A 26,834-nucleotide genomic window follows, 5' to 3' on the forward strand; every position below is an offset into this window, starting at 1 on the left:
TCCCAGCGAGAGTGGTAAGTCTTCCAATTGCTTTTTCCTTGCGCGAGGATTTGCTACGTCACGCTGGAAGCACTTCAATTTCGACCTGCGGTTTCCTTGATCTTGAAGCTTGCAATAGCTTCGAACGGCCCCACGGTATCGCGTTACTATCCGGCTTGCAAGCACTCTGGGCTTCCGTAGCCTCTGGGTTCTCGAGGAACTTGGTTTCGACTGCCTGTTAGCTCGCACCACCTTCCCTGGCGATAGCTACCCCTCGATCTCAGCCGTGTCCCTCGAGCCCTCCAATCCCAGCACTTCAGTGTGCCACGCACATATGCACAATGTTGATCATTCGGACAATGGCTGGAGATGCTTGCACTGGGGTGGCTCAATGAGGCCTTGGGAATAAATGTTGTTGCAACATGCACTGACGCCCAAGCAGAACTCGGCTCAAGCGTTCACAGGCAGTTCCGATCCTCGCACGAAGGACACAAGCCACACGCTGGTCTCGACGCCACTCGTGCATCCACCGGAGTGGTATGGACGAGCGAGCAGGCCTACAAGGCAACTATACCTTTGTAATAAGATATGAAGGATATATTCGCTAACTTCTTCAAGCACGGTTTCCTCGAGAAGCCCGAGGAATGGGCAAACCTGGGACAGGGTGCGCCTGAAGTCGACGACAGCATAGAAGGATGCTTCGAGAGGCCAAGCGAGGTCGACATCTCCGCTCATGGCAGAGAGTATGGTCCAACTGCTGGTATCAGGCCCCTGAGAGAAGCGGTCGCGAAACTGTACAATGAGCACCATCGCCGGTGGAGGAAGAGCCAGTACACATGGGAGAATGTGTGCATTGTGCCTGGTGGTCGTGCGGGTTTGATCCGTATCGCCGCTGTGCTGGGCAACTGTTACTTGGGATTCTTCATTCCTGGTGAGTACAAGTGTGGGATTATCAGTCGACAAAGCTAACGTGGACCAGACTACACGGCTTACAACGAGATGCTTTCGCTCTTCAAGAACATCGCGGCCATTCCCATCCCTCTGGGCGAAGCTGACCAGTACCACATGTCGCCCGACAAGATCGCCGAGGAGATTGCCCGTGGTACTTCCGTCATTCTCACATCAAACCCCAGGAACCCGACCGGTCAGATGATCACGAACCCCGAATTGGCTCAGATCCAGAACATCTGCCGTGACCGCGCTACGTTGATCATGGACGAGTTCTACTGCGGATACAACTACACGACCAACTGCGATGGCACCGTCATCTCCGCAGCAGACAACGTCGAGGACGTCGACGAGGATGACGTGCTCATCATCGACGGTCTGACCAAGCGCTTCCGCCTCCCAGGATGGCGAGTAGCGTGGGTTATCGGCCCCAAGGAGTTTATCCAAGCCATTGGCTCCTGCGGTTCCTACCTCGACGGCGGGTGCAACGTGCCGTTCCAAGAAGCGGCCGTAGAGATGCTCTCGCCACCCAAGGTGCGCAACGAAATGCGCGCGCTGCAGATGCACTTCCGCACCAAGCGCGACTTTGTCATTGGGCGGCTGCAGGAAATCGGCTTCAAGTTCCCGTACATGCCCAACTCGACCTTCTACCTGTGGCTTGATCTGTCTGGTCTGCCAGAGGGCATCAACGACGGGCTCAACTTCTTCCAGGCGTGTCTGGAGGAGAAGGTCATTGTCGTGCCGGGTATTTTCTTCGACTTGAACCCTAGCCGGCGTAGGGATTTGTTCGATAGTCCTTGCCATCACTTTGTTAGGCTGAGTTACGGCCCGAGGATGGATGTGCTGGAGAAGGGATTGAACTCGATTGAGAGGATTGTGACCAAGTAAGTACATGCTTGGAGATTATGGTCCAGGGCGGCAACTAATCATGTGACAGGTACCGTGAGAACCCGCAGAGGCATCACCAGATGGCTGTCAGGCCCCGTGGCGGCCAGCATTAGAGGATCACACATTGTCGGCATGGTTCGATATATTCCCCACGAGTAAGATACAATGACGTGATTTCGTGTCAATACACGTCTTAGCTAGGTTCGAGGTGTACCAGGCTGTTGCATCAGATATATATTGACCTTGTTTGTGCATTTGCCTTTATTCAGGGGGGCAGAACCTGACCCTACTTGTTGTTTTTTTACTGTTCGATCAATCGAATAGGACAAGGCTGGAATTCATAAATAGTGTTTGATCTACGTGACGTCCATGCAAAGCGTGGGTATGATAGTAACGACCAGCAACGCTAAATTTCACAACAGCAGCTCGCACATGCAAAAAGCTTGAAGCTATACAAAACAAAGCGGAGGGTGGAATGCTAAGCCTTTCGCTTCGCTTCAATCAGCTTCTCAAACTCAGTGACTACATCGGGCGACATGGGATATGTATGTTCTGGCGCGGGATATGCTCGACTCTTTACTTCGGTCCTGTACTGCTCAATGGCGCCCTTTGCTTCGGTCCAGATGTTGCCGTACTGCTTGACGAATTTGGGGAGGAAGCGACCGGGTGGGAAATTGCCCAACATGTCGACCTGGACCAGGACTTGGCCCGAGCAGCCATTGCCAGCGCCAATGCCAATGGTCGGGATGCTTAGTTCTTTGGTGACGAGTGTAGCGACCTCGGCCGGCACAGCTTCCAGGACTAGGGCGAATGCGCCGGCTTCTTGTACTGCGAGAGCGTCGTCGAGTAGTTTGGCTGCGGATGCAGTGCTCTTCCCTTGGACGCGGAAGCCACCTAGAGAATTTTGTCGCTGCGGGGTGAGGCCAATGTGTGCGAGTACAGGTATGCCAGCGGCAGTGATTTTGGCAATGGTTGGTGCCATTTCCTTCCCGCCTTCGAGCTTGACTGACTTGACGCGGCCTGTCTTGATCATGCGGATGGCGGATGCTAGTGCCTGCTCTGGGGAGATCTCGTAGCTTCCCATGGGTAGATCACCAACCTGGCCTGTATTAGCGCGCGGTCCGATATGACTGGGAGTTGTGAGAGCATACAGTGAAAGCACCCTTGGTGGCTCGCGCAACAGACTTGCAATGCAGCAGCATGTCCTCCATCAGCACTTCACTCGTGTCCTCCATGCCCAGCGCAACCATGGCCAGACTGTCCCCAACTAATATCATATCCATACCCGCGTGGTCGGCAACATGCGCACTGGGAAAGTCGTGCGCTGTGATCATGGTGATGGGTTCGTTCTTGCGGTAGAGAGCTTGGAGGGTGTTGATGGTGACGGGTTTGCGCGCAGTGGACAAGGACGCGCCGAGCGGGGAGTGTGAACTCAACCTGACCTGGGCGACGGGCAGCGAACATCGTGGCGACGAAGACGAGAGTGCATGTGTTGGTCGCAAAGGAGTGCGGAGTGTGTTTACAAAGGCACGCGACATGGCTGCACGAGAGGACATGGTGGAATCAAGCGTCGAGGCGGTGCCAGATGGATTTGCGGATGCTTCGGGAAGGCAATGCAAACGCAGAATCAGCAGCCATGGCTAGTGCGGGCAGCGATTCGGTTTTATGAAGCTGTACAGAAAGTTGCGCTGTAGAGCTTGTACTGGACCAAGACCAAGGTTGGATGTGGCATCAACCGAGGGAGTCCGAGCTCTCGTCAGCTTTGTCCAGACCTTGGGCCTCCTTTGTCCGGGCTGGAGCGTTGGTATGGCACTTGTTTTCAAGGCCATTTGGCGGGCATTTAGTTGCTCGGAGCCACTGGATGCACCGGGGGGGTTGGCTGCAGTCAAGAATACATCCAGACAGGAACATGGTCGTCTAAGCTGTGGGTACTGCTACAAAGACGTGGTCGCAGCCGCGGCTCGGGGGAGATGCGGCATTGCTGGGACGCCATTGGTGACGGGTCGAAGCTCATGCAGCGCTGCAAGCACCCATACTGCGATGGCACTATATCCAAGTAGCCATGTCCCGTGGATAGGAGCATGACATGTTCATCCGCCGTGATGCTGTGCAGTTCCAGATTCCAGATTCCAGATTCCAGATTCCAGATTCCAGATTCCAGATTCCAGATTCCAGATTCCAGATGCTGATCCGACCGTCGCTGCCAAACGGCGGCATACCATGGGCCGGTCGTGACTTGCCGGCCGCAATCGTAGCGTGACTTCCCGGTGCTCGTGACCGCGACTCATTGCAGTAACTCGACCTCTGCTTCCTGCTTCCTCGCTGCCAGTGTTTGGTACCGTCCTCACACCGTACACCATCTGCCACAATACAACCCGGAACAAACCGTCGTTGCCAACAAAGCGAAGACGCCATCCAGCTGCCAGCAAAGCAGCCCCTCCGCCGCTATCGATAGCCCCGCGACGAGCCCCGCACCCCGGCACCCAAGCCTCACGCATCGAGCTGCGCATCTGCGCATCTGCCTGACCCAGTGCCAAATCGATCCGAACAGAACGACACAAGACACCACAATATCTTAGCAAGGCGGCAAGGAAGACATCGCCACCATGAGTTCTCCAAAGAGGCGCATCGAGACAGATGTAGGTCGAAGCCATGCCCGCCCCCGCCCGCGATAGAGGAGAAGAATGAGCTAACCCGGCCTTTTCCTGTCGACTTTAGGTCATGAAGTAAGTTGTACAGGCTCTGGTGCCCCATGCAGAATGCTAATGCGACCCGTAGGATGTATGTACACCCTCGTCATCATATCCCACCACACCCAAAACGAGGTACTGATCCAATCCAGGCTCATGAGCGACTATGAGGTCACACTCGTCAACGACAACAGTATGCATCTTCTCTTGGTTCTACTCGCAGTAACTAACAGTCTCCAGTGTCCGTATATTTCATCTTATCGTACCCCAAACCCAACGTGGCTGACACGATACAGGCAGGAATTCTATGTCAGGTTCAAGGGACCAGAAGAAAGTATGCACATGTCAGACAGAACAAGAGGGCCGAGTTGACGCCATACAGCACCGTTCCAAGGCGGCCTCTGGAAGATCCACGTGGAGCTGCCTGATCAATATCCCTACAAAAGTCCTAGCATCGGCTTCGTAAACAGGATATTCCATCCCAACATCGATGAACTGTACGTGGGCTCACTCCATACAACGCACACTCTTTACTTCCCTATGCGCACAACTACTAAAATATGGCCAGCTCCGGCTCCGTTTGCCTCGACGTCATCAACCAGACATGGTCGCCCATGTACGATATGATCAACATCTTCGAAGTCTTTCTCCCACAGCTTCTGCGATACCCAAACCCCACAGACCCCCTCAACGGAGAAGCAGCTGCTCTCCTGATGCGGGAACCAAAGAGCTACGATGCCAAAGTCAAAGGTGCGTGCACACGCTTCCTGGATAGAAACTTGACCTGGCTAATCTGGAATCAGAGTACGTCCAGAAGTACGCCAACAAGGATACTGCCGAGGACTCTGACAAGGACAACGATGACGACGATGAGATGAGCTCTGTAGGCAGCTATGAGTCCGGTGACGAGGACGAAGCGGCGGGTAACATGGAAGACATCTAGGCCGTTTACATGATGACTGTCAGATTTTTTTTCGTACCATCCATACTTGTTATCAGCATTGGCCATACATACCCGGACGTTCTAGGCGCAATTGGCGCACACCCAGACTGCGCTATCATCATTTATCCCCACGGCGATGGGTCTTTTTTTTACAACTTCTCCTTCTCTGTAACCTCTTCTACCCTTGGTGTAGATTGTCGTTCACCAATTCGACTGGGCGGTAGCGAATGGTGTGAGGAGCCAGTGAAAGGTTTGTCGGGTTTTGAATATCACAGATGTATTTGGATGGGTGCGGCCATTATCTTTCCTATAGATTTCCAACACTTTAAACTTCTATCTAGTTCCGTTCTCATTCTGAACTTCTCTAATCCCGATCTGTCATTCATCGATGTTCCTGGAGGAGATTCGCATTGGTGAAGAGCGATTCTAGCAGCACGAAGCGGGTTCTACTTTTTTCGTGCCTCACTTCACATTCACTTCGGAAGACAGCACCGCCCGGAGCTTCGGTTCACTATCGCCGTCGTCGCACTCCCGAAGAGCTTCCGGACGGCGCCCGTTTGTATATAAACATGGTTGTCAGACCCCACACCGACAACGACCACAACAAACAACTTCAACTGCTGAAGCCTTCTCGCAAGGACTTTCAGCCCATTGCACAACGGGCTGTGAGCTAGCTACCGGCTGTCCCAAGTCAACATGGCTCCTAGAGACGAGCGCTTCCATCGACGTGGTGGCATAGGCGATAGTCACCGCAACGGCAACGCCTGCACCAACGCTGGAGTGAACCGCCATCGTCCACCTGATGCGAGGGGTGCGCATCGTGCTAGGGTTCCGCGCCATCGGCCTTCCCGCACAGAGTCCTCTCGAGCACCTGCCAATGCTCCCACTGGACCGAGTCTAGCCAGTCGCATAACCTATGATCGTGGTCGCGGCGGCTTTCACCGCGGTATTAGGCCTAGACTGCGTCCTCAGCATGGCCGACGACTGCAGGATCGCATCACTAGGCCTGACTTTACCATTGGTACTGGTCGCGATACGCAAACGACTAATTTGCAGGTCAACCACCGTGCTCAAGGACCCGACAGGATCGTAGCTTCCGCGGATGAACCTAGCAGTGACGGCGGAACCAACCTTGGTACTGATACAGGCGTGAAGTACTCCCCGCTCATCTATGCTCCGGTCGACAACAGCAACAACCTCAGCCAAAACCCCATCTTCGCCGGCTCCCAGCCCACCCAATTCACGGACGCCCCAGATCCTCCATCGCCTCCCATTTGGCTCGCTAGACCTGCGCAAACTGCCCGCCCCATCCGCATGTTCAACGAGCCTGTTGCCCAGGAGGCCGTAGATGCCAAAGGCGAAGGACAGCCAACCACTCCAAAGCGACCGGTCTACAACTATCGCGGCAAAGATCCCATCAAGAGGCTCGTGTCGAATCCGAAACTCCAAGCTGTCCTGGCAGGCAGGTCGATTCCCGCAGAGAGGAAGAAGCATAAGGACGACCGCATGGACCTGAGAATGGGGGCCAGCAAGGTTACGAAGTAGGATACCGAGTCTGGCTGCTGTGACGAGGCGGTATGACCAAGGGTCATTTGCGCTTTGGTACGTCGAAATGCTTTTCTTCTTTCCGTCTTTCATTTCTTTATCTGGCCAATTCTAACTTTCGCTTGGTTTCACTCGGTTTCTGGTAGCTACGCTTTCGCTTCTTTGTCCTTGTTGAGCGGCTTGTTAGATGCGGACTGGATCATGCCTGATAGTATGTTGGGATGAGGTGTCTGTGGATGCGGACTACGAGTAACTACTGGCGTTTGAAATGAGCGCGGCTTTGTCGGACGGTGTTCTGGGTTCTTTTCCTTCTTGACGGGATGATGAGGTGGGATTAGAAGCGAAAAGACCTCGCGCGCACTATTCGCTCCTACATAATGGAGCTACATTTACGGATATTTCGACGTGTTCTGAACAGCTGTGATCATGGCCGCTGTGTACTCATCCATGTGCCATACCTTCCATGTCATCGATACGCCAAGCAAAGGTTTTGATCAAGAATGCAAGGCTCCCGAGGTCCTCGTGCGAAGCATTCCAACTCAGCTTCGACCCAATAACGCAGCAAACATCATCCCCACGTCTGCATTGCCCTGCTGGTAAGACGTCCTCTGGTCTGCTGGGCCAGTGTGATATGAAGGGCTAATCAGGCTGAGCATTTGAAATATGGTACCGGTACATGCACCAGTCTCCGCCGTCTCCCATGGTTCAATACCAGACTATGCACCAGCTCACGACCACTCCTCATCCTCGATGGCTACACAAACATTGTCAGGATGGGGTAGAGCCCTCGCCTCCTTGCTTACACCAGTCCTGGGTTACAACGTGTCTTTTACCGGTCATGTCTGGTTGGTCAGGCACGGTATAGCCTCGTCCAAGCCACCATTTGACCGGTCAGGCTATGCGTGAGGCATCCATGCCTGCTCGTCCTCCGTTCTACATAACGAAACGGAATAAATCCAGATGCCCACATTTCTTATTTAAGTCCTCTCGTATCAATTTTCGAGTGATCCATCGATCTCAACTTTTCTAAATCGACATGCAAGCTTTCCACCCCGTAGCAGCAGGTGTCACATTGAGCGCAGAAGTGCTGCGATCAAGTCGTTCGTTGCGCAAACTGACCAAAGGTACGAAACACGCGCGGATCAAAATCGTGGGCTTGTCAAAAGAGATGGATCTCTTCGCAGACCTATACGACGAGTTGTTTAGAGTGTGTATCTTCGACTCGAGTACCACCACCTGCACACAGTCGCCTGTGAAACGACTCGTTGCCTGGACCGAGGAAACGATAGACGCGTTTAGGAATCTACTGGATCGGATTCAGGATTTGGTTGATATTTCGAGGGACTCGGTAGTTGATGTATTGGTCGCCCGCATGAAATGGCGTGCGATTGAGAGAGAGATGGAGTGTATGCGTATGTCGCTCAGTATCTCACGGCAGGGAATCAAGGGCTTCATAAATATAAGAGTGTTTGAGAAACTTGAGGAAGAAGAAGATATGCTAAGAAACACGATTGAGCGCGGAGATCGACAGAGTCTTGAAGAACGATTTGGCATGACCTTGGAGGATCGAGTAAGAACGGTGAAGCATATGAGGTCAGCATTTGCCTGGAAGTCTGGTGAGGAGTCACTGCTAAACAGAAGCAGAAACAACTGTCGCAAGCAAAGACACACGATCGAACATCGTTTAAAAAAGACAAAAATTGACTTTCTCGAAGAACATGAGAAGAAAACCCGGGGGAGCATCAACGTTCCGGAGCCACAACAGTTGTTCCAATTCACAAGATCTGTGGAGAAGTACGTCGATAATGTGTTGCCCGCGAAAGAGTCAGGCAGACGCCGTCGCAGTCGAAGCAAGTTTGACTCGGGAAGCCAACTATCCGGCAGTCCCACATCATTGACGCCAGCCGCACTAGACGGAGCAGCGAGATCCACGTCCAGTGTATCCTCTGCAAGAGCGGAAACCCGTTCGGTTCCGGAGGATCGCATCGAAACCTCAAGCGGGTGCACACGGTGTTCTAGCACTTGTGGTCACGTTGCAGAGCACGGAAAAAGTAACAAGTCTTATGCAAATCTCACGACACTACCAGATTTAACAGAAGTCCTGGGGCTCGCGGGTCCAGTTGGCCAGCGAGACTTCCTGGCCGTGCCAGGGAGGAGTCATAGTGCGACGGATCATGGCCGCGAACCGTACTATGGTTGTGGCTCTTCGACACAGTCGTCGTCATCACGCGACCCCAGAGTCTCTCTGGAAGCCACGCCAATCGAGAGTCAGACCAAGAGTGACCTTCATGAAGCGACATCGAGCATTGCAAGCGAAGATTTCGAGACCTGGTGGCAGACCAGAGGAGCGCCAGAGCCAGATGCTTTTACGGCATTGGAACAGAAAGCTCAGCTCGTCAATGGAGATGTTGCGTATGATGACGTTTCGAGTGAAGACGAGATTGAAAGTTCGCGTTGGCGTCACCCTCAGAGCTCAAATCAGAGCTGTCGTCTTCACCAGAGGACATCATGGTCATCTCTCCTTGTCCCGCGGTGATCAAGGTGGCGGGATTCCTGTTATGTGGCTTGAATGGAATCTCTTGCTCTGGTGCGTCGTCGTCTTTAGACGAGGAAGAGTTGTTGTTCTGGTTTCCTCCTTTGTCCACAATGCTGTGACCAAGCACCAGCTCAAACTCAGCAGGAACCGATAGTTTAAGTGCCCCTAGCGCTTGCTTCGCAGGTGAAGCTGCGTTGTCATGAGGAGGCAAAGGTGCGCTGTCGCGCGTAGCTTGCACAGCGACAAGGACGTTAGCTAGCCATGTCCAGTCATACTGATCCTCCAAACAGAACACCATGTAAATGTAGCTGTTCTGTATCCAGTCCTTGTCCTCATAGGTTAGATCTCAACCACTATTTCAGTTAGCAGCGTGCTTTAAATAGACAGGTTCAGTTACTTGCGTATCCGCCATATCACACCCTTCTGCAACTTCTTGCAAACTTTAGTGAATCTTGCGAGGCGCCTGTCCTGCTTATCCTCCTCCCTTTGCTCTCGCTTCGGCTGCCAGACTGTACGTAACTTCAGGATTTTGTCCTGCTTCTTCCTTAATCGCTCTTTCAATGGGATATGTTTCGTCATGGTTGTCTCGCCGCTGCGCAGGCGGCCTGCGAATTGTCGTGATAACGTGAAGGAAGTGAGGCACGCATGTCCACTTAAGGAGACGTGTCTGAGCTCGCGCGTCTTCGCGTCTGATGTCACGCGTCATTGCGTCATTGCGTCATCGCAGGACGCGTTCTGAGGAAGGAGGAAGGAGGAAGGAGGAAGGAAGGAAGCGACGAGGGAGGGGCCTCACCTCACCTCTTCTCTCCTCTCCCGTTTAAATGTGGCGGTCAGTTTTGCGAACCTGGTAAGAGCCCGTTGTCTTCAGGTAGCAACACGCACCCAGAGATAGGCCGTGCAGCGAACCTTCAGAGCAACTTCAGCAGAGGGTGTCAAACCATGTATGCAAACGCTTCCGTTCCAAGATGTGCCCACTCAGTTGCGAGTTCCGGCTTCACACGAGTATTAGTGTATTCGTAGATATTAAGATTATTTCCCAGCTTTAGAGAATTTCCTAACTTGCACATACACATGCTGCAGGTGTAATCGCAACAGCCTGTGTTCCTACAGCACCACACAATGAAAGTTCCTCGTGTCATAGCATCTCCACCACTTTCAGTGTATCAATAGGCCTTAGCAATGTCCTGTAATTATATTAAGTATGGCATGCCTATATACACGAAATGTTGGGCCATCATACCATCTGCCCGACATCCTTCACCAGCGTGTCTGTGCTACCCTGCTTCTTTGTGTTTTCCTGTTCTACCCACTCGGGTTTCGTCGCCGGTGATGACCACACACTCGTACCACTAGATACCCCCTCAACCTGCACCGATATATCGGTAACAACCTGTATTTCGCGCTCCGCCACGTCGTGGGACTGCTTGGTCATCTCCAACGAGTCGTCGTCTGTTAATGTCGTAGCTTTCCGGCTTCGTGTGCTTCGGATAGTGGCGTATTGTCGCGGTCCTGCATTTTTGCTTCGTGTCTTGGAAGACATTGCGCCAGGCATGAAGCGGGTCAAGATTGGACGGAGAAGAGGTAGACAGGAGCAGATGATGCCGACGTTGATTTCCACAGAACTCCACGTTGCAGCAGGTGGGTTATCGTATGTCGGGTCGACCGAGTTCGAAATGGCCACAAGTGAGTGGAGCCGCAGTATTGAAACGATGCAGACGCTGTTGTGTATCCGTTAGTTTGAGTCTAGTCTGTGCTGTGTGGAAAAAGAAACGGAGATGAGCGTGGTCGCGGAACGTAGCACACCGGTGCACGCCACACGAGAACAACGTTTCATGTTCATGTACACTTGGTATTGCAACCAAGAGCAGACTCCCGGTGCTACACGCTGATAGGCAATGGCTTCGTGAAAGAGATGTTTGTACTTACAATCCACCCACCGCGAAGATGGAAATCAAAGCGACCTTCTGTCTGCGTCCGAGATTCAGGCTCTGTATGACTGGGATCGGAAGTATGATTATGGCGAAGTCGGTCACGATGTTCATTGCCGCATTGGTACTAGATGGGATATCAGCAATTGTAATCAGGATATGGAGCAAGATGAACATACAACCACATGGAGAATTGGTCAATGCATTTTGCGCCGGGCTCTCGGGTCCAGAACGCCCGTACCGGAACGCACGCGAAGATGCTGCCGAAAACTGTCCAGAGAGCGTAGATGATGACTACACCCATGAGACTCCAACACGATAGTTGGAATCGCTTCGTGGTGAAGACTCGCTGGTATTGTAACAAGATGGAAGCCTTTGTCAATCCCAAAGACAAGTAGTATACGATTAAACTGGAAAAGAAAGCCTGATTGATGTTAGTGCAAGGTTCGGTCGTGAAGGGCTGTTGATGTACCTGGAGTGACATTTGCACAGTCTCTGGCTGGAGATCCTTTAGATGCTGGCCCATGCCGTATTCCGCTTCTAGTGCAATTTAGCGACATAGTTTCGATGAGCTATGAGAATGTACTTACGGAAACCAATTGCAATGGTTAGGCCAATGGAGCAGATCTAGCAACATGTCAAAGTAGAACGTACTATGTCTTCACCATACGTACCATCGCGAGAACAATGCCATAGTCTTCGAGGCCCGCGCAGCGGACGAGAAAAAAGCGAGCGTATAGGCGTAGCGCAACAGTAAAGAAAGCGAGAGCAGTAAATGCTGATGATATCTCAACGGCCTGTCGGCCTCGAGGGTTTTGAGAAGGCATTTTGTCTTGAACGTGGAGTAAACCAGTGGTGCTCACCCTCGGGCTGAGATAGGCGCTATGGATTGTTGAAGTACCTAAGGTGGCCTTGCGCGGTGCAACAAGAAGGTCTCGGATACTGCAGTGAGCGAGGTAGATCCAGGCTTTAAGTTTGACATTAATCTAGAAAAGGAAGACAAGGACCGGGGTAGGTGAGCAGGGCCCATCCGGGGTCACAAATGTGGTATCGTTTGTCACCAATTAGACATGATCGCTCGTGGATCACACCCATGCAGACACGTGGGTTTGTGGCGTTCCCAAGTCAGCAACGGCTGGGCCTACAAGGGCAATGTGCACAATGCAACACACTTCAAGCGCTGTCTGTTTCGAAATACTGGCGGTACCCGGAGCCGCCACGAGCTCGTAGATCTTATGCATTGATCCTATTGTCCGCAACTTCGCTGACCACTGTGAAAGACTCGAAAGGTGGATGTTTCTCCGAACATGGCAAGAGCGTGCAAGCCAAGGAGGTACGACAAGACGTTGATGATGACAGAATAAGCCCCGGCCGAGATCCACGGAAGCAAGCCTTTGCCCCTGAAGCCTTTGGGCTTCGACAAATGTTCCTTTCTGTCGGCGGTTCTGGGGTTTCAATCATGATTTAGCCGAGAAGACGAGACGGTTTCGATGTTAGTTCGCACATATTTGGTACGATCAAAGCAGAGCGCTGAGTAAAAACCTCATTCAACGAGGACGTGTGTATGTTGGGGGAGCGATCTCTTTCTGTAATCGTTCACATCGCGAGTCTTTCGGGGTGGGTCCAGGATTGGCGGGAGGCGCTACAGTGCGCTAACAAGCGCGCCCGTTTTCCAGGGCCGTCATCTGCTGTTGAGGCTCATGTCTAGCAAACGATGCAAGTCAATGTCTGTATCAAAGTGAGAACGCCTGAACAGTCTTCACACAGCCTTGAACGCCTTTGCGAAAAGTAGTTTTTGAACCTGAAAAGGACCATCCCCAGCGTGCCAGGCAGAAGAAGAATGTGGGGCAGCTTGCGACCTACCCAGCTTCCACGGAGAAGACCTCCGCAAGAATCTCGATGGGGCTCAGCCCTGTGCGCTTCGTCTTGGCGAATACACGCTGAAGATCGTTATACAGTGCCTACAAAGAATCGAAGATGAGATCGACGATCTCAGATAGGGACCTCCAGCATTCACCAAGTCTCGCAACGACTCGTCTCGTTCCTGAACATGGTCATCATTTGCGCTTAACTCGTTCGACGACATCGTGAAGCTGCACAACTGGTTCTAGCAATCTGACATGGACACGGCACAGACGCAAACATGCACACTACCTTGGTCGATAAGAAATGGATCCCTGCCGCGGCTGGTAAGCTGGAGGAAAAGTTGGCGCCCCGCCTTCCGTGGATGAATTAGGAGTATCGATATTTGCTCCACGACAACATGTCAGTATGACAGGGCGACCACGTCTACCCTAGCTGGTCAAGAGAAGGATACGGGCCGCGGTAGACCTCTATTGTGTTGCCGGCGTGTGATTGCTCACATCTACGATTTTCAAACTTCAACACCACCACCACTTTACTATTCGTTTCCATCCATGCGATAAAGATGTTCGCACCGTCATCTGCAACAGAGTTCTGCGTACTCGAAGGTCTCTACCATCCTAAAGATGTCGATGTCGACTGTGTGGTTATTCAGCTTTGCATGGTTCTTCGGCTGATGGTGTCTATCCTCTGCTCATCCTCATCGTCTGCCTTGGCTGAAGGCATACAGAGTATGTAGATCAACATTTCTCATACTTACTGCTGACCGAGGTGCACAGCATTGCACGGTGTGGGACGTAAGCTGTGCAGCGGATGAGCGCAAATTTGCCGGTGGTTTTGACACCGCAGATTGCTTCAGAACACGGAGGTAGGCCCGATCATGTATGTGCACGACGACGTCAAGGGTATAGAGATCATGGAGAGAAAAGCACGGAGAGCTCCCAGAAGAAAGACCCCGAGAATGAATCCGTCTAAACGAGGTCTGCGCACGCGGCACGATCGAGGGAGTGAGGCATGCGCGCACTATCGATGCGATGGACCCCGGAACCTGCAGAGATCGTGAGAACGAACTCGCTGATCAGCGGGCTTACTTCTAAAGCTTTGCATCATGCTCAGATCGAACTGCTCAAGGTTGAAACGGAGCATGGTGGTGAAACCTCCAGATGTCTGTAAGCTCAACGATGTCCTCTTCTACAACGTCATGGTGTTCGCCTTGTTGAGTGTTTCAAGTAAGCACTCTTGGATATTTCACGAAAGCTGCAGTCTGTGACGGAGCGTCCTCCGACGGTTTTCTGGGAACGTCGGGCTACCGGCCCGACTCTCACGTGCATTCATCCTCACTCAACGAGACACCCTGTGATGGTTCGCAAGCAATTTAGGTTCACCATGGAAGTCTCCTCGGCCGTCTTACGGTATCGTCACTGAACCGGCACGTCGGCCTCTTGAAGCCTGGATGGCCCTGGCTCGGCATACCCGTCAGCGCTTGACTGCAATTTCGGTAATTGAACTGAAGGCTTCATGCTGGTCTCACGATCAGAAGACGACACGCCAACGATGACATCGGCTTGAACATGGAATGTTTGCAAACCTGATGGTATGGGAGGCGGCCTGAGCGTACTCGAATCTCGGGGGTGTTCACCCGGATCCGACAAGGTTTGGCGATATGCGCGTGCTGCAACATGTGTTCGTGAGGCGGTAGAGAAAGGATGAAACGGCTGCTGCGCGGTGATGAGCCGAGTCACATAAGTAGGTGCATGCATCGAAGGGCGCATACTGGCGAGAGGCGGGAACGGGGAGCTTGTCCGGACAGGGAGTAATGAGGTGATGAGGGGAGGCTGGTTCAGGCCCGGCACTTGGGATGCAACGTACAGGACATGTCCAATGTTGTCATTGCTCGAAGAAGATCCCGTGACAGCGCGTTCGAGCAGAGTCGCGCGTGCCCCACGTGGGCGTGGCCTAGCAACGTGCGGGCGCCGCCCAGGGTTGATGCCTAATCGGGCGACACAAACACGACGACAGCACTTTTCAGAGAAAACGACGTGCGATAGGAACCTGCGCCTACCTACTCGGCAATCCCCCGTATGAGCAACAGCCGTCAAAAACATCGTGCCCCCTTCCGCCCGGTGGATTCATTGTCGTCGCCCCAGAAGCCCAGCTTTGCCCCGCAGACGGCAAAAAGCGCTGCTTCAGACGGCAACGACAGCTCGTTTGTGGCAGATCGCTCTGCGCTTTCGTACTTGGGCGACTCCAGCAGCCTTTTCGAAGGTGACAGCTTAGCCGCCAGTCCGCAGTGCGTCTAGACCAACGCGCGCGAAAGAGCCAAAGGCACTGATACGACAGGCCACACACATCGCAACCACGCTCGAAAACCCGCCCAGGCACCCAGTCCACCCAGTCCACCCAGTCCACCCAGTCCACCCAGTCCACCAGAGCACCATACGCCATGGTACGCGAGCGAGAGCCGGCGGCGACAGAGCCACGGCGGAACGAGGCGCCCGTGCCAGCGCCCAAGCCTCTACAGCAGCTCAAGGCTCCTACACCACAATTTGGCGAGACGAGTCCGCTGAGGAACCCGTTGAAGCAGGCCAGGGAGAGCCAAGAGCATTCGCATCTGTTCAACAAGCCCAAGCCGGGCCAGCGTCGCCCGGAGCACTTCCAGATAGCACCACGGCCAACGGCACAAGCCCCGCCCCAATATGCTGGACACTCTCCCGCTGCCTCCGACTTCATGGAAATACCTGCCTCGCAGTTCCAGCCTCGCCCCGCCCAAGGAGCCCCAGTATTTGCACCACGGCCTTCCAATGCTCCAGCACAGACTTCATACCCTCCCCCTCGGCCCATGTACTCTACCATGGGCGCAGCCAGTGGCTTTGAACCTGTAAACGTCGGCGCACATAATCCCCTGCAAGCTGCCCGGCAAACAATCATCCTGGACGACGAAGATGATTTTGACCCGGATGTAGCGATCCGCGCAGAGGGTGACCGCTTCGGAGCTCCAGACATGCACGCCTACGTCGACTCCGGCCAGGCCAGTGAGAACATCAAGGCTCTGCTGGAAGGCGCATTTGACGAAGACGAGAACATCCCGCGAACGCGTCTCCGTAAGAAGAAGAAGCAGCAGGAGGATGACGCTGGCGCATCGTTGGCCAACCGACTGGCAGCTCTTGAGGTCAAAGACCAGGAGGAATCGGCCCAGCCTACAGACGAAGACGAGGAAGAAGACGATGGCATCGTTGAAGGGCTCAAGGTCAAACTCTTGCCTCACCAAGTCGACGGTGTTTCCTGGATGATCGAGAAAGAGACGGGCATGCACAACAAGCGTGCAAAGTTACCCAAGGGCGGTATCTTGGCCGATGACATGGGACTAGGAAAGACTGTCCAGTCCATTGCCCTAATTCTGTCCAATGCCCGACCAGAAAAAGGCGTGGAGCCAGAAAACAAAAAGAACAGGATATCCGACTCTACCAGTAAGGGGACCCTAGTGATTGCTCCCTTGGCACTGATCAAGCAGTGGGAGGCCGAAATCAACACCAAGGTCACCAAGTCGCATGCACTCAAGGTCCTTGTTCACCACGGCCCAAGTCGTACCAAGTCGGCGGACAAGCTCAAACAATATGACGTCGTCATCACAACCTACCAGGTCCTTGCCTCTGAGCATGCGAGCTGTGGGGATGGTCCAGATGGCCTTAAGAAAGGCTGTTTCGCTGTCAACTGGTATCGAACGATGCTAGACGAGGCGCATACCATCAAAAATCGCAACGCAAAAATGACCAAGGCCTGCTACGAGATCCGCTCGCACTACCGCTGGTGTCTAACAGGCACGCCGATGCAAAACAACCTTGATGAGCTGCAGAGTTTGATCAGATTTCTGCGTATCCAGCCTTACTGTGACATGTCTAACTGGAAGGACTCCATTTCCGGGCCAATGAAAAACGGTCGTGGTAACCTTGCTATGCGACGACTCCAGATCTTCCTCAAGGCCTTCATGAAGCGGCGCACCAAAGAAGTCCTGAAGAAAGAAGGTGCACTCAACTTCGGTGGCAAGCCCAAGGACGGAGATGAGAAGCCTGCCTTCCAGATTGTAGCGCGAAATGTCGAGACAGTCATAGGAGAGTTCACGGCAAAAGAACGCGCCTTCTACGACCGCCTATCTGATCGCGCACAGTCGCGCCTCGACGAAATGATGGGCGGTGCCAAACAGGATTATATTGGAGCCTTGGTACTGCTATTACGTTTACGACAAGCATGCAATCACCCCAATCTCACCAAGGCCAATGTCAAGGATGACAAGGATGCTCTGACTACGGGATCGAAGTCTAGTGCACAAGCAACTCTTCAGACACCTCGCAAGGCTGCTCCCGACGATGCCGATGACCTTGCAGACCTACTTGGCGGTCTCACCGTGCAGACGAAGCGGTGCGATATTTGCCAAATTGGTCTCACTTTGGACAACGCTGATGCTGGCGCGCTGCGGTGCCTTGAGTGCGAGAACGATCTCAACACCTCGACGAGGAAGTTAAAGAAGCACAAGAAGACGCATCGAAAACACAAGGATAAAGGTCACAAGGTCAAGAAGCAGGCTGCGGAATCAGAGGACGAAGATGAAGAAGACGAGGTCAAATCCAAAGTTGCCAAGTCATCCCGGCAACGTCGTGTCATTGTTGACAGCGATGACGAGGATGAGGCTGGGGGCGAATGGCTTGTACCAGAAGACCAGCAACAAGCTGAGAACCTTGGGAAAGCCGGTGGCACAGATGATGAAAACGCTGAGGGCGGGGGTGATACCCTAGCCTCTGTCGATTCAGAGGCTTCCGATAGCGATGATGAGAGCAAGAGCAAGCTTGACTCATTCATCGTGCACGACACCGATAGCGAGGATGAAGCACCTGTCGCGCGCAAGAAATCAACAAAGAAGCCGCAGCGTGTTACTAGTCTCGAATCAGATGATGATGATAACTCTTCAGAGTCCGAGTCAGACTCTGAGGCAAGTTCTGCAGAAGACTCTGACACTGAAGCGTCTGATCCAGAGTACGATGCGTCAGATCTTACGCCTTCTACCAAGATTCGCCAGCTTCTTTCAATCCTCGAAAAGGAGACGCCAGACCACAAAGTCATTGTCTTTTCACAGTTCACTTCTATGCTTGATCTGATCGAGCCCTTTCTCAGACGCCAAGGCTACAACTTTACTCGCTACGACGGCAGCATGCGTAATGATCTACGCGAGGCTAGTTTGCACAAGCTGCGCGAAGACAAACGCACACGTGTTTTACTCTGTAGTCTCAAGTGTGGTAGCTTGGGTCTGAACCTGACAGCCGCAAGTCGTGTGGTCATCATGGAACCCTTCTGGAATCCTGTAAGTACATCAACATAACACTCCAATCCACAACGTCTAGAATGCTAATCCTCGGCAGTTCGTCGAAGAACAAGCCATCGATCGTGTCCACCGTCTCAATCAGACTGTCGACGTCACCGTGTACCGTCTTTCTATTCACAATTCCGTCGAAGAGCGCATTCTCGAGCTTCAAGAAGCCAAGCGTAAGCTAGCTAATGCTGCGCTCGAGGGCGGCAAGGCGATTGGAAAATTGAGCATGAAGGACATTCTGGCGCTGTTCAAGCGTGAGGCCGAGTACGAGCCAGGTAGCGTAGATGAAGTTGATGATCAGGGCATGTACGGGCGCACGAGGGTGTTGGAGAACGGCGCTGAAAAGAGCACCGACACGACTGCGCCACGTCCGCCACGCAAGGCAGGAAGTTTGGGCTTCCGGAAGGAGGACAGTGTTTATGGAAGACGTTGAGGATGAATTCTGAGCTTCCGCTGTCCGGAGCAATTGTGTTCGCAACATGGCATTTAGCACTTTGTAGAAACGCATGCATAAATGTCTGTGAAACATGAATTCTCGTTCTGAATACAATCCTTTCAACATCATTTCCAGAGAGCGATGCGTGAAGGAATGATTAAAACTTCGCCATGTTGTCGTCTACTCTGAGGATTTTGATATCCCCAGGCATCGCAATGTTGCTCGGCGGAAGTGGAAAGCAGTCTATCGGTCTGACATGCGGAAGCGGAATGTCTGAAAGTCCAGATCATCCAGGTCCTTGAGCTTGATACACTTCCAACAGGAGATATGGATAATCACCATGTGCTTGCAAAACAAGAGGTGTTTTCTCATGCCAAAAAATAATCATGGCCGGCTCTGGTTTCAATTTGGCCACAAAGCAGTGTCTGATACTAACGTAACTAGGCCTGACACCGAGTCTTTACTGCCATACATGAGCTAAAAGGCTTGGGCTACTCTTGGAGATGCAGAAGCTTTGGTGATGTTGTTGTAGTCTCGTGCCTTTGGGTTCAAAAAAGGACTTCAACTTAGGAAATGAATTGCTAGGCTGTCATTTCATTGCATACTATGTGACAGCCTACCGTGGTTTCTAAGCTACCGTCGAATCCTCCCTTCTCTGTATTCGTCTGTGTACTGCGAAAAGTTGCATATGGCCAAACTTTCGAAGTAAAAGAAGGCATTAGCAAAGTTCCTTCGTTCAAATGGGGGTCGGGAGATGGAACACCCCGAGCCATGTACCGTAATATACGCTATATCAATTTCGGCCTCAAATCCCTATGGTTTAGGACAGCCAGTATATGCCACCGTCCCCCAGGTAGTGACTACTGCTGCGAGTCTGTTGGGTCCCATTCCCCAACATTAAAATTATCGGCAAAGCCATAATTCGTATCCTGGTCGAATAGAGTGGCGAAATTATTAACGTAGAAGAGGGGAAACTGTGATTGACTGAATTGAAAGCCATCAGAGTGGTAGTGAAGTGGATCTTCTAGGTTGCTGATGGAAAGAGTAGAGTCGTCAGTTGTTGTATTGTAGCCATTGCCAAATGGAATGGAAGAGTATGGCATATCTGCGAAATTTCGAGAACCAGTGTCAAGTGAAAAGTGAGCCCCGGTGTTTTCAAAAAAGGTCTGCTCGTGTTCAGTCGGCTGCATGATCTCATCTATCCATGGTCCAGGAACCAAGCGTCTCGAGAACTGGTCACATTTGCTCAACAGATTGCGAACCTTCTCGTAAGCGCTCCCAGCCACGCTGTCGACAGTCTTCAATACAATTAGCCATCGAGTGATCTTCCCCACGCATATGGTGATATCGAGAGGATCTTCAGATAAGCGGCTCTTCCCTTGTTCTAGCTCGAGAAGTAGTACGGTGATGGCCTGCATCACTACAAGCTTTTAGTTACGTTCTGCAGTTTGTGGGGCAAAACTTACGGATATGTACGCCTGACCACCAGCATCCTTTCTCGTAGAACCAATGCGGTGTGGTAGCCTCTGGTAGGCCCCGAGCTAAATCTAGCGCAGCTTGAATGCACGCATCAGCAGTTCTCTCGTTGAACTGTTCGGATTCGTCGCTTTGACCTCCAATGCGTTTGTCAAGTCTGCAAAGACAGGGTCGGGAAACACAGATTCTGGCACTCTGATAGTAGAGGTACAGTAGTATATCCTCTCTCGGCCGTTTGGGATCTACAGTGGGCGATGTACCTTGAAGTCCGCGAGGAAGTGCTTTCAGAGCCCATTCATCCAGTTTTGTAGTCAGAGCAGTGATCTCTCCCTGCATGTGTTTCCATGAGTGTACGGCAGCTCCTGCAGAATACAGGGTAGAAAGAATGCTATGCTGGATGATGTCGAGGTGTATCCATGAATCCAGAAACGTGTCCAAACTGATTACCTTGTCTGTGGGCTCCACATTTTCGTGAGGTTGATCTGATGTAGTGGGTGAGGCAGATGTTGTAGATCCTGGTCGAGACCTGAAAGCAGCCGTGCTTGGCTTCTTTCGCCTGGAGTTGACTTCACTGAATCGTTTTGGAAGAGGGGTTGTGCAATCCTTCTCGTCTACTACTCGGGGTCGCCCTGTGATGGAAGTGATGATGCATTCAATCGAATGCAGAGCCCACCAAGTATGTGATATTGCCTTTTTCTTCTCAAGTGGCATACTTGCATTCTCGTTGCGTAAATGAAGTCCAGCTGCTTGTGCGTGTCGAAGAGACATGCCGATCATGTACCATGCCCTAGAAGAGGTCAGAATCAAAAGGACTTTTTCTCAGTGAACGACGAGTGTGAGGAAATGCTACAAGCCGAGATTTGGCATAGCCTTACATACCTGCCGACATGACCAAGGAACATGTAGTAAAAAGAGAGCAAACCTGTTGCCTGCGATAGTCAGAATGTTAATAGTGTTGATGGGTAGAGGGTAGACAAGATACCTGAATAATGTGACTATCTGGAGCGCACGTCCACTGTTGGAATTTCTTTAATTCCAGGGCTTTTACAGCCCTGGACATGTATATGAGATGGTCACGATCGCCAGCTTGCCAGTCGGCGCCAATGAGATGTGAGAAGCGGGCTCCAATGGCGAAGAGCATGTTCATGACAGCCTTCCATCTCGAGCTAGCCATTGGTACATTGCCACGCTGCACCATCTCATAAAACGTGCGCAACTGTTGGAAGAAGGCATCCTCGAGGATTCTGAAAGGGGCATGCACGGCCTCTTTGTAGATTTCTGTGAGTCGCTCTGCTGTTTCGACAGGTGGATAATCGTCGGCGTCAACGTCGTCAAATGCGTCGATGTCTTCCTCGTCGAGGTAAAAGTAACACTGAGCGAGCGATACGCGTAGTTTACTGCTTGAGCGGGCCTGACGTTGATGTAGGGCATGGGCGCGCTTGTCGATGGCTTTCTGGCCCTTCCCAGGGGGGGCAAAGGGCAGGTCGGCGGGCTCAGCTTCAGGCTCATTAAGTTTCTGCTCCAAAGTTCGCATCCATTGCATCTGTGAGTTGCGGCCCATGTAGCCTGATATGGTTGATCCCTGTTGTCCTAGCAGGTCCTCATCGAGGAAGTCAAGATCCTCGTTGGAGCCTACCGAGGCTGAGACTTGGTTCTCGTCGGGATGCTGGCTGTCGAACTCGGTATCGTCTGAGGATGAGCGTGGGCGTTTCTCCATGGCTCTCATTGATACAGAGGGTGTTGCGGGGGGTGTGTCGCCTTCATATTTCAGGAGCAGGTCGTCGATGCGGTGTGCCAGTTCTCCATCGAGGTCGCCTCGAGCCTCTTTGAGCAGACTGGTCAGCTGTTCATTCTTGGTCATGGCCCTGTGTGACTTTAGCGGTGCACACGGCGGTTACTGAGTGAGAGAGCGTGCTTACTCTCTCAAGCGGTCTCGCCGTGGCTGTTCGTAGATGCATTCTTCTCCCTGCTTCTCGCAATTGGAGCAGCGAGGTCTGGTACCGGAGCACTTTGTCTCTGGCGACAGTTAGCACGAACATAACATTTTGGCCACACGAAGCGGACTTGTGGTCAGAATCGCGGACTAGAACAGAGTGAAGCCCACTGCGTTTCCGGCACCTAGTGCACTGGAAGCATGTTAGCAGGGTAGACGAAAGGGTGAGGAACGACATACTGCCTTGTTGACCGTCTCGGACCTGGCTCGAGGCAGCTTTGATGAAGACACAATCTGTTGTTCAGGCCTCTTGAGTCGTGGAATGGCTACCTTGGCGCTGCTATAGCCAGGCGTGCCCTCGATAGGTAACGACATCAGACTGGCCGTGGTACGGTGAGTACACGGCGAGGGGCCAATGTACCGCCTACTGGCAGCGGGCCTAGTGGACGGGGCAGTTGTCGTGTGGGTCTTGGCGTGTGAACAATGGCAGACAGATGGGGTAGTGACGGGGTGACGACAGTGATGACAGAGTGGCAGACGCTCCGAGTCTCCACGCGGTAGAGTGGCCGACGGCAAGCTGAAGGCCAGTTTTCTCTGCGTACATCGATTTTATCAGACTCATGCGAGAGAGAGAGGGCGTCTTACGTAGGCGGAAAATTGCACCGGGGCCAATCACGGCCGCTTCGCCACTCCGCCCATCTACAACTGGGACTCCGCTTCGACCCACCACCTGCGCTATTAGCAAGAGGTACCAAAGGCACCAGCCGGGAGTGTCCGTTAGCCCTCTCACCTCGTTTCGACATTTCGACATTTTCACCATGGAGTGCAAACCGCCACCACATGCAGCCACTACGTACAAGCCTTTGTTCCCGTGACCTGGACTTCATCGTGAATTGTCCACGTTGATGCAACCGAGGGAAACGCGACATTTGGCAGCTTGAAAAGTACGACCACGCTACAGCCCATCACTACTGAGAACAAACACGGAGAGAGCTGACCGCACCTGCCCAGTAACCAGTAACGCTACTCATCTACGCACAACCCTTGTATAAACCAGCGTCACTTCGATCCCTTTCTAGCTCCGCGTCCTGATGGACTGCTGCCTTTCGATGAGCCGCACTTCCCCACAAGCACCCGCAAGCAGTTACTGGTAGCCCGAGACAACTCTACAGCACTTGATGCTCAACATACCCGCGATATTTCATGATACCATGGTTTCGTACACGCCGTGCAGATATGCCTGGCCCCAACTATGCTTACCAGCGTGCGCCTCACCTTGCTCCGCGATCCGCCCCCACCGTCAAGGCATTGGAAAGTCACGTCTGAAGTGAAAGGGCAAGCTGTAATGACCTCGGCTGGCCGCAGAAGTCACTCCACACAAGACAGACGAATCACTGCTCAAGGCCAAGGTGCGGGTGAGGCTATGAAGCACATTGGCCCATTCCCATCGACTCGAATTGTGGCCAAGTACCATGGCCTGATAATTTGTCGTTGCCATGCCTCCTCGTGTTATGCTACAACGGCTCAATTGCACGGCAATCGCATGACAATTCCCTTTCCACATTGCCAGGTTCCTGTACCCGCAACTATTGTACCTCAGGAGACATCTTCCCTGCATGGAGAAGCGATGGTCCTCCTTTGTCGACCTTGTTACGAATGTCTGCATTAGTGCCTTGTACGACACAGGGTCCCTAGGTCGTAGCAGCGGAGGAAAAGCCCGGAAATCGCCACTATCGTCGGATATGCAGGCAGGCATAGGAAGCAGCCTCAAACGGGACTATCTGCGTGCTTGGTCAGCACCGGAGACGCTCGCCGGCAGCGCCCAGGATGCTGTCTGCCGAGTAGATTGTCAATCACGGGCAGGACAGGCACATTCTGCGGAAGAGAAGCCGTTGCCGCTGCAGACGTGTAAGCGAGATCTTGAGCTGTCAAACTTGGGAATCCACAGGCATATCCACGCGAGAAACAGTAAGAACTTTGATGGGTCAACATGTCGTTTGAAATGGGGCAAGATAGCAGTGGTACATATGCTGCGAGCAAAACATATTTGCACGGGTCTGCAATCGCAATGGTCATATTTTACGTCAAGTATCGCGCCATGATGAGCACGCCCCTGAGGCCTATAGCAAACGTTGCGCAGCTCTTGTATCCCCGGTGTTTCCTCAACAGTGCGTGCCTGGGCAACCGGCATCAATTCTCTTTCTTTCATGTTGGCTGCGCTTGCGACTGTTTCCGGACTTTACACTACAGACCCGTGGCACAGCTAGGCTCTGATAGAGGCATATGGTTTCAAAGCGATTGGGGTTGTGTCCTCATGCTGCCCACCTGGAGACATTGTTCGGGATCAGCTTCCTGAACATGTCGAGCTGTTTGGCATGCACTGCCATCTTCGCCTCGAGTATCTCAGGTCGCAACTGCAGGGTTTTGTCGCTTCGCTGTTCAGAGCCGCTGTGCACGACGGTGAAGTCCGGGAGACGCGTGTTGGGCGGGACGAACGACGACGGCGAGATGGTACAATACTACTATGTGTCAGTAAACGATAGCAGTCACAAGGAGGAAACCCGCACCTTTCCAAGCACACATCCTCTGCCCAGTACAGCGCCGACCTCTATGACGCTGCCCTCGCCGACCTCGGCGGCCTCGACGATGGCGTTGGACTCAACGACGACGTTCCTGCCCAGCACAGTGCCGTCGCTCCTGACGGTTGCGCTGCTCCGGGCCGACGCCATGCTGCTGCGTCTGCTCTCAGCGTCCAGGTCAGGCCCCACGCCCATGCCCACCTTGGCCCTCTCGTACACGACGACACCTTCACCAAGCACCACGGGCGCCAGCGCACTGCTAATCCTGCTGTGCGGGTGCAGCGTCGTATTCGGCCCCAGCGTGATGGGATGCGTGCCCGTGATTTGCGCGTGTTGGGCAATGAGCACCGAGGGGTCGAGGGCAATCGAGGACGGCTTCGGGAGCATCGACGTGCGCTTAGGCGCCGCCGTAGAACGGCGGTCAGGCCCGGGGCGCGCGGGTGCGGGCTGCGCAGACATGGCGGGGTGCCGGTGAGTGAGTGGCGAGCATGTGGTGGAGTGGAAGCTGTTGCGGGCGTGTCGCTTTGAACAACCGCGCGCCGTCTGCTCCACCGCCGAAGCCAGCCCCACTTGGCCAGAATGCCAGAACGCCAGAGCACGTGATCTGCGGGAGACCCTGTCTGCTTGCCCTCCCGAATGACTCTTAGTATGCCCTGTCGCTCTCTAATACGGGGTGTTATGTCGCCGTCTGTGTCTTTGACGTACTCTTCCTCCAGCCAGAGCAATCCTTCGACAACGATTGTGACCCTAGACGCGAAATTCTCCAGCGATACAACAGGGCCCCAGTTGGACCACCACCTTCCAAGACCCAGCTCCGCATCGCCTGAGCCAGTCTTGGTGGCCACTGGCAAGTATCTTGGCGTCTGGCACTGATAGCCTACGCCATTGAGATTGGGCAGCATATCCTCCAGTGCTCTCAGCGTCTCAGAGCTGGGAGCGTGGCTCCTCTGATCGAGGCCCAACCAACGTGACTTTGGTAATCGAGCTCAACTGCTTCGGGGCGTACTGTTCCAGTCACCTCAGCCAGCCGACGACGTCTGACAGGCTGTATCGAGAAAACACATTCCTCCAAGAAGAGATCCTGCATCTCTGCCCGAACTGACTTGGCCGTAGCTGCGAGGCCCCAAAAGCCCAGCGGCGCAGCTGGCGCCAACGAATAGCGCTTGCCTTTTGCACGGTATCCATGTATAAGCGCTTGCTCGTGGCGACTGAACGTGTACCATCTTGCTATCAGAAAAGAGGCCGTAGATGAGGAGACGTAGCTGTACAATTCATCAGTCATCGTTCATGTTGGAGTTGGATTAGGTATGCATGCCTCAGCTGGTAGGCCCAGTAAAGTTGCATTTGGGTACTGCTCAGGATACCATGGAGGCGCCAGAGTTGCGTGTGACTGCGCTACGGGTTCTGAAATCGATATGGGCTGTCTGGCGGCATTTGCCATGCGTTTTTCACGTCGTGCATTGAAGTTTTGAACTGTATGACCAGCAGTGCCAGCGTTTATACATGATATGAATGTGGTGCAAGTCCTTGGAGGGAGAGTCGTGCGCGTCATCAAGTTGACTGTGGCTCTTCCCAATGTCCAAGTGTGTGTGTGTGTGTGTGTGTGTGTGTGTGTGTGTGTGTGTGTGTGTGTGTGTGTGTGTGTGTGTGTGTGTGTGCGCAACTGACTAATGAGAAGCAGACTTTGCGGGCTTCGTGAGAAAGCAACCCGTGGTGGCCGGGCTCTTT

At 53.1% G+C, this 26,834-nt stretch overlaps 19 protein-coding genes across 19 annotated transcripts; 9 read left to right on the plus strand and 10 right to left on the minus strand.

The window, feature by feature from the left end:
• Positions 1–567: 567 nt before the first annotated feature.
• On the plus strand, positions 568–2,156 carry SNOG_06640 (hypothetical protein; the record flags this gene model as incomplete). The annotated part of the gene is made up of 3 exons (XM_001796952.1): positions 568–910; positions 959–1,811; positions 1,865–2,156. The coding sequence occupies 3 exons, from the start codon at positions 568–570 to the stop codon at positions 1,926–1,928; spliced, it is 1,260 nt and encodes a 419-aa protein (XP_001797004.1). The 3' UTR covers positions 1,929–2,156.
• A 137-nt stretch (positions 2,157–2,293) lies between these two features.
• Positions 2,294–3,371, minus strand: SNOG_06641 (hypothetical protein; the record flags this gene model as incomplete). The annotated part of the gene is made up of 2 exons (XM_001796953.1): positions 2,294–2,914; positions 2,967–3,371. The coding sequence occupies 2 exons, from the start codon at positions 3,369–3,371 to the stop codon at positions 2,294–2,296; spliced, it is 1,026 nt and encodes a 341-aa protein (XP_001797005.1).
• Positions 3,372–3,901: 530 nt separating this feature from the next.
• On the plus strand, positions 3,902–4,341 carry SNOG_06642 (hypothetical protein; the record flags this gene model as incomplete). The annotated part of the gene is made up of 2 exons (XM_001796954.1): positions 3,902–4,043; positions 4,109–4,341. 2 exons carry the CDS (start codon positions 3,902–3,904, stop codon positions 4,339–4,341), a joined length of 375 nt encoding a protein of 124 aa, XP_001797006.1.
• Positions 4,342–4,574: 233 nt separating this feature from the next.
• SNOG_06643 (hypothetical protein) lies at positions 4,575–5,794 on the plus strand (the record flags this gene model as incomplete). The annotated part of the gene is made up of 4 exons (XM_001796955.1): positions 4,575–4,698; positions 4,900–5,002; positions 5,074–5,255; positions 5,309–5,794. 4 exons carry the CDS (start codon positions 4,575–4,577, stop codon positions 5,446–5,448), a joined length of 549 nt encoding a protein of 182 aa, XP_001797007.1. The 3' UTR covers positions 5,449–5,794.
• A 350-nt stretch (positions 5,795–6,144) lies between these two features.
• On the plus strand, positions 6,145–6,993 carry SNOG_06644 (hypothetical protein; the record flags this gene model as incomplete). Its single annotated transcript, XM_001796956.1, has 2 exons — positions 6,145–6,259; positions 6,542–6,993. The coding sequence occupies 2 exons, from the start codon at positions 6,145–6,147 to the stop codon at positions 6,991–6,993; spliced, it is 567 nt and encodes a 188-aa protein (XP_001797008.1).
• Positions 6,994–7,419: 426 nt separating this feature from the next.
• On the plus strand, positions 7,420–7,775 carry SNOG_06645 (hypothetical protein; the record flags this gene model as incomplete). Its single annotated transcript, XM_001796957.1, has 2 exons — positions 7,420–7,589; positions 7,679–7,775. 2 exons carry the CDS (start codon positions 7,420–7,422, stop codon positions 7,773–7,775), a joined length of 267 nt encoding a protein of 88 aa, XP_001797009.1.
• A 254-nt stretch (positions 7,776–8,029) lies between these two features.
• SNOG_06646 (hypothetical protein) lies at positions 8,030–9,529 on the plus strand (the record flags this gene model as incomplete). Its single annotated transcript, XM_001796958.1, has 2 exons — positions 8,030–8,586; positions 8,638–9,529. The coding sequence occupies 2 exons, from the start codon at positions 8,030–8,032 to the stop codon at positions 9,527–9,529; spliced, it is 1,449 nt and encodes a 482-aa protein (XP_001797010.1).
• Positions 9,530–9,868: 339 nt separating this feature from the next.
• Positions 9,869–10,108, minus strand: SNOG_06647 (hypothetical protein; the record flags this gene model as incomplete). The annotated part of the gene is made up of 2 exons (XM_001796959.1): positions 9,869–9,882; positions 9,949–10,108. The coding sequence occupies 2 exons, from the start codon at positions 10,106–10,108 to the stop codon at positions 9,869–9,871; spliced, it is 174 nt and encodes a 57-aa protein (XP_001797011.1).
• Positions 10,109–10,461: 353 nt separating this feature from the next.
• Positions 10,462–11,069, minus strand: SNOG_06648 (hypothetical protein; the record flags this gene model as incomplete). Its single annotated transcript, XM_001796960.1, has 3 exons — positions 10,462–10,521; positions 10,599–10,625; positions 10,770–11,069. The coding sequence occupies 3 exons, from the start codon at positions 11,067–11,069 to the stop codon at positions 10,462–10,464; spliced, it is 387 nt and encodes a 128-aa protein (XP_001797012.1).
• A 10-nt stretch (positions 11,070–11,079) lies between these two features.
• SNOG_06649 (hypothetical protein) lies at positions 11,080–11,418 on the plus strand (the record flags this gene model as incomplete). Its single annotated transcript, XM_001796961.1, has 2 exons — positions 11,080–11,212; positions 11,297–11,418. 2 exons carry the CDS (start codon positions 11,080–11,082, stop codon positions 11,416–11,418), a joined length of 255 nt encoding a protein of 84 aa, XP_001797013.1.
• Positions 11,419–11,451: 33 nt separating this feature from the next.
• SNOG_06650 (hypothetical protein) lies at positions 11,452–12,284 on the minus strand (the record flags this gene model as incomplete). The annotated part of the gene is made up of 5 exons (XM_001796962.1): positions 11,452–11,584; positions 11,637–11,881; positions 11,930–11,997; positions 12,048–12,084; positions 12,132–12,284. 5 exons carry the CDS (start codon positions 12,282–12,284, stop codon positions 11,452–11,454), a joined length of 636 nt encoding a protein of 211 aa, XP_001797014.1.
• Positions 12,285–13,316: 1,032 nt separating this feature from the next.
• SNOG_06651 (hypothetical protein) lies at positions 13,317–13,543 on the minus strand (the record flags this gene model as incomplete). The annotated part of the gene is made up of 2 exons (XM_001796963.1): positions 13,317–13,397; positions 13,475–13,543. The coding sequence occupies 2 exons, from the start codon at positions 13,541–13,543 to the stop codon at positions 13,317–13,319; spliced, it is 150 nt and encodes a 49-aa protein (XP_001797015.1).
• Positions 13,544–13,971: 428 nt separating this feature from the next.
• Positions 13,972–14,466, minus strand: SNOG_06652 (hypothetical protein; the record flags this gene model as incomplete). Its single annotated transcript, XM_001796964.1, has 3 exons — positions 13,972–14,036; positions 14,081–14,173; positions 14,412–14,466. The coding sequence occupies 3 exons, from the start codon at positions 14,464–14,466 to the stop codon at positions 13,972–13,974; spliced, it is 213 nt and encodes a 70-aa protein (XP_001797016.1).
• A 272-nt stretch (positions 14,467–14,738) lies between these two features.
• On the minus strand, positions 14,739–15,211 carry SNOG_06653 (hypothetical protein; the record flags this gene model as incomplete). Its single annotated transcript, XM_001796965.1, is given in 2 exon segments — positions 14,739–15,172; positions 15,190–15,211. The coding sequence occupies 2 exon segments, from the start codon at positions 15,209–15,211 to the stop codon at positions 14,739–14,741; spliced, it is 456 nt and encodes a 151-aa protein (XP_001797017.1).
• Positions 15,212–15,401: 190 nt separating this feature from the next.
• Positions 15,402–19,115, plus strand: SNOG_06654 (hypothetical protein; the record flags this gene model as incomplete). Its single annotated transcript, XM_001796966.1, has 3 exons — positions 15,402–15,610; positions 15,661–18,673; positions 18,732–19,115. The coding sequence occupies 3 exons, from the start codon at positions 15,402–15,404 to the stop codon at positions 19,113–19,115; spliced, it is 3,606 nt and encodes a 1,201-aa protein (XP_001797018.1).
• Positions 19,116–21,540: 2,425 nt separating this feature from the next.
• Positions 21,541–22,455, minus strand: SNOG_06655 (hypothetical protein; the record flags this gene model as incomplete). Its single annotated transcript, XM_001796967.1, has 1 exon — positions 21,541–22,455. The coding sequence occupies one exon, from the start codon at positions 22,453–22,455 to the stop codon at positions 21,541–21,543; it is 915 nt and encodes a 304-aa protein (XP_001797019.1).
• A 1,324-nt stretch (positions 22,456–23,779) lies between these two features.
• SNOG_06656 (hypothetical protein) lies at positions 23,780–24,528 on the plus strand (the record flags this gene model as incomplete). Its single annotated transcript, XM_001796968.1, has 3 exons — positions 23,780–23,994; positions 24,128–24,435; positions 24,476–24,528. The coding sequence occupies 3 exons, from the start codon at positions 23,780–23,782 to the stop codon at positions 24,526–24,528; spliced, it is 576 nt and encodes a 191-aa protein (XP_001797020.1).
• Positions 24,529–24,579: 51 nt separating this feature from the next.
• Positions 24,580–26,008, minus strand: SNOG_06657 (hypothetical protein; the record flags this gene model as incomplete). The annotated part of the gene is made up of 3 exons (XM_001796969.1): positions 24,580–25,046; positions 25,095–25,710; positions 25,812–26,008. 3 exons carry the CDS (start codon positions 26,006–26,008, stop codon positions 24,840–24,842), a joined length of 1,020 nt encoding a protein of 339 aa, XP_001797021.1. The 3' UTR covers positions 24,580–24,839.
• A 14-nt stretch (positions 26,009–26,022) lies between these two features.
• Positions 26,023–26,388, minus strand: SNOG_06658 (hypothetical protein; the record flags this gene model as incomplete). Its single annotated transcript, XM_001796970.1, has 2 exons — positions 26,023–26,143; positions 26,210–26,388. The coding sequence occupies 2 exons, from the start codon at positions 26,386–26,388 to the stop codon at positions 26,023–26,025; spliced, it is 300 nt and encodes a 99-aa protein (XP_001797022.1).
• Between the last annotated feature and the right edge of the window lie 446 nt (positions 26,389–26,834).

The sequence above is a fragment of the Parastagonospora nodorum genome, assembly GCF_000146915.1.
Source record: "Parastagonospora nodorum SN15 chromosome Unknown scaffold_9, whole genome shotgun sequence".
Lineage (NCBI taxonomy): Eukaryota > Fungi > Ascomycota > Dothideomycetes > Pleosporales > Phaeosphaeriaceae > Parastagonospora > Parastagonospora nodorum.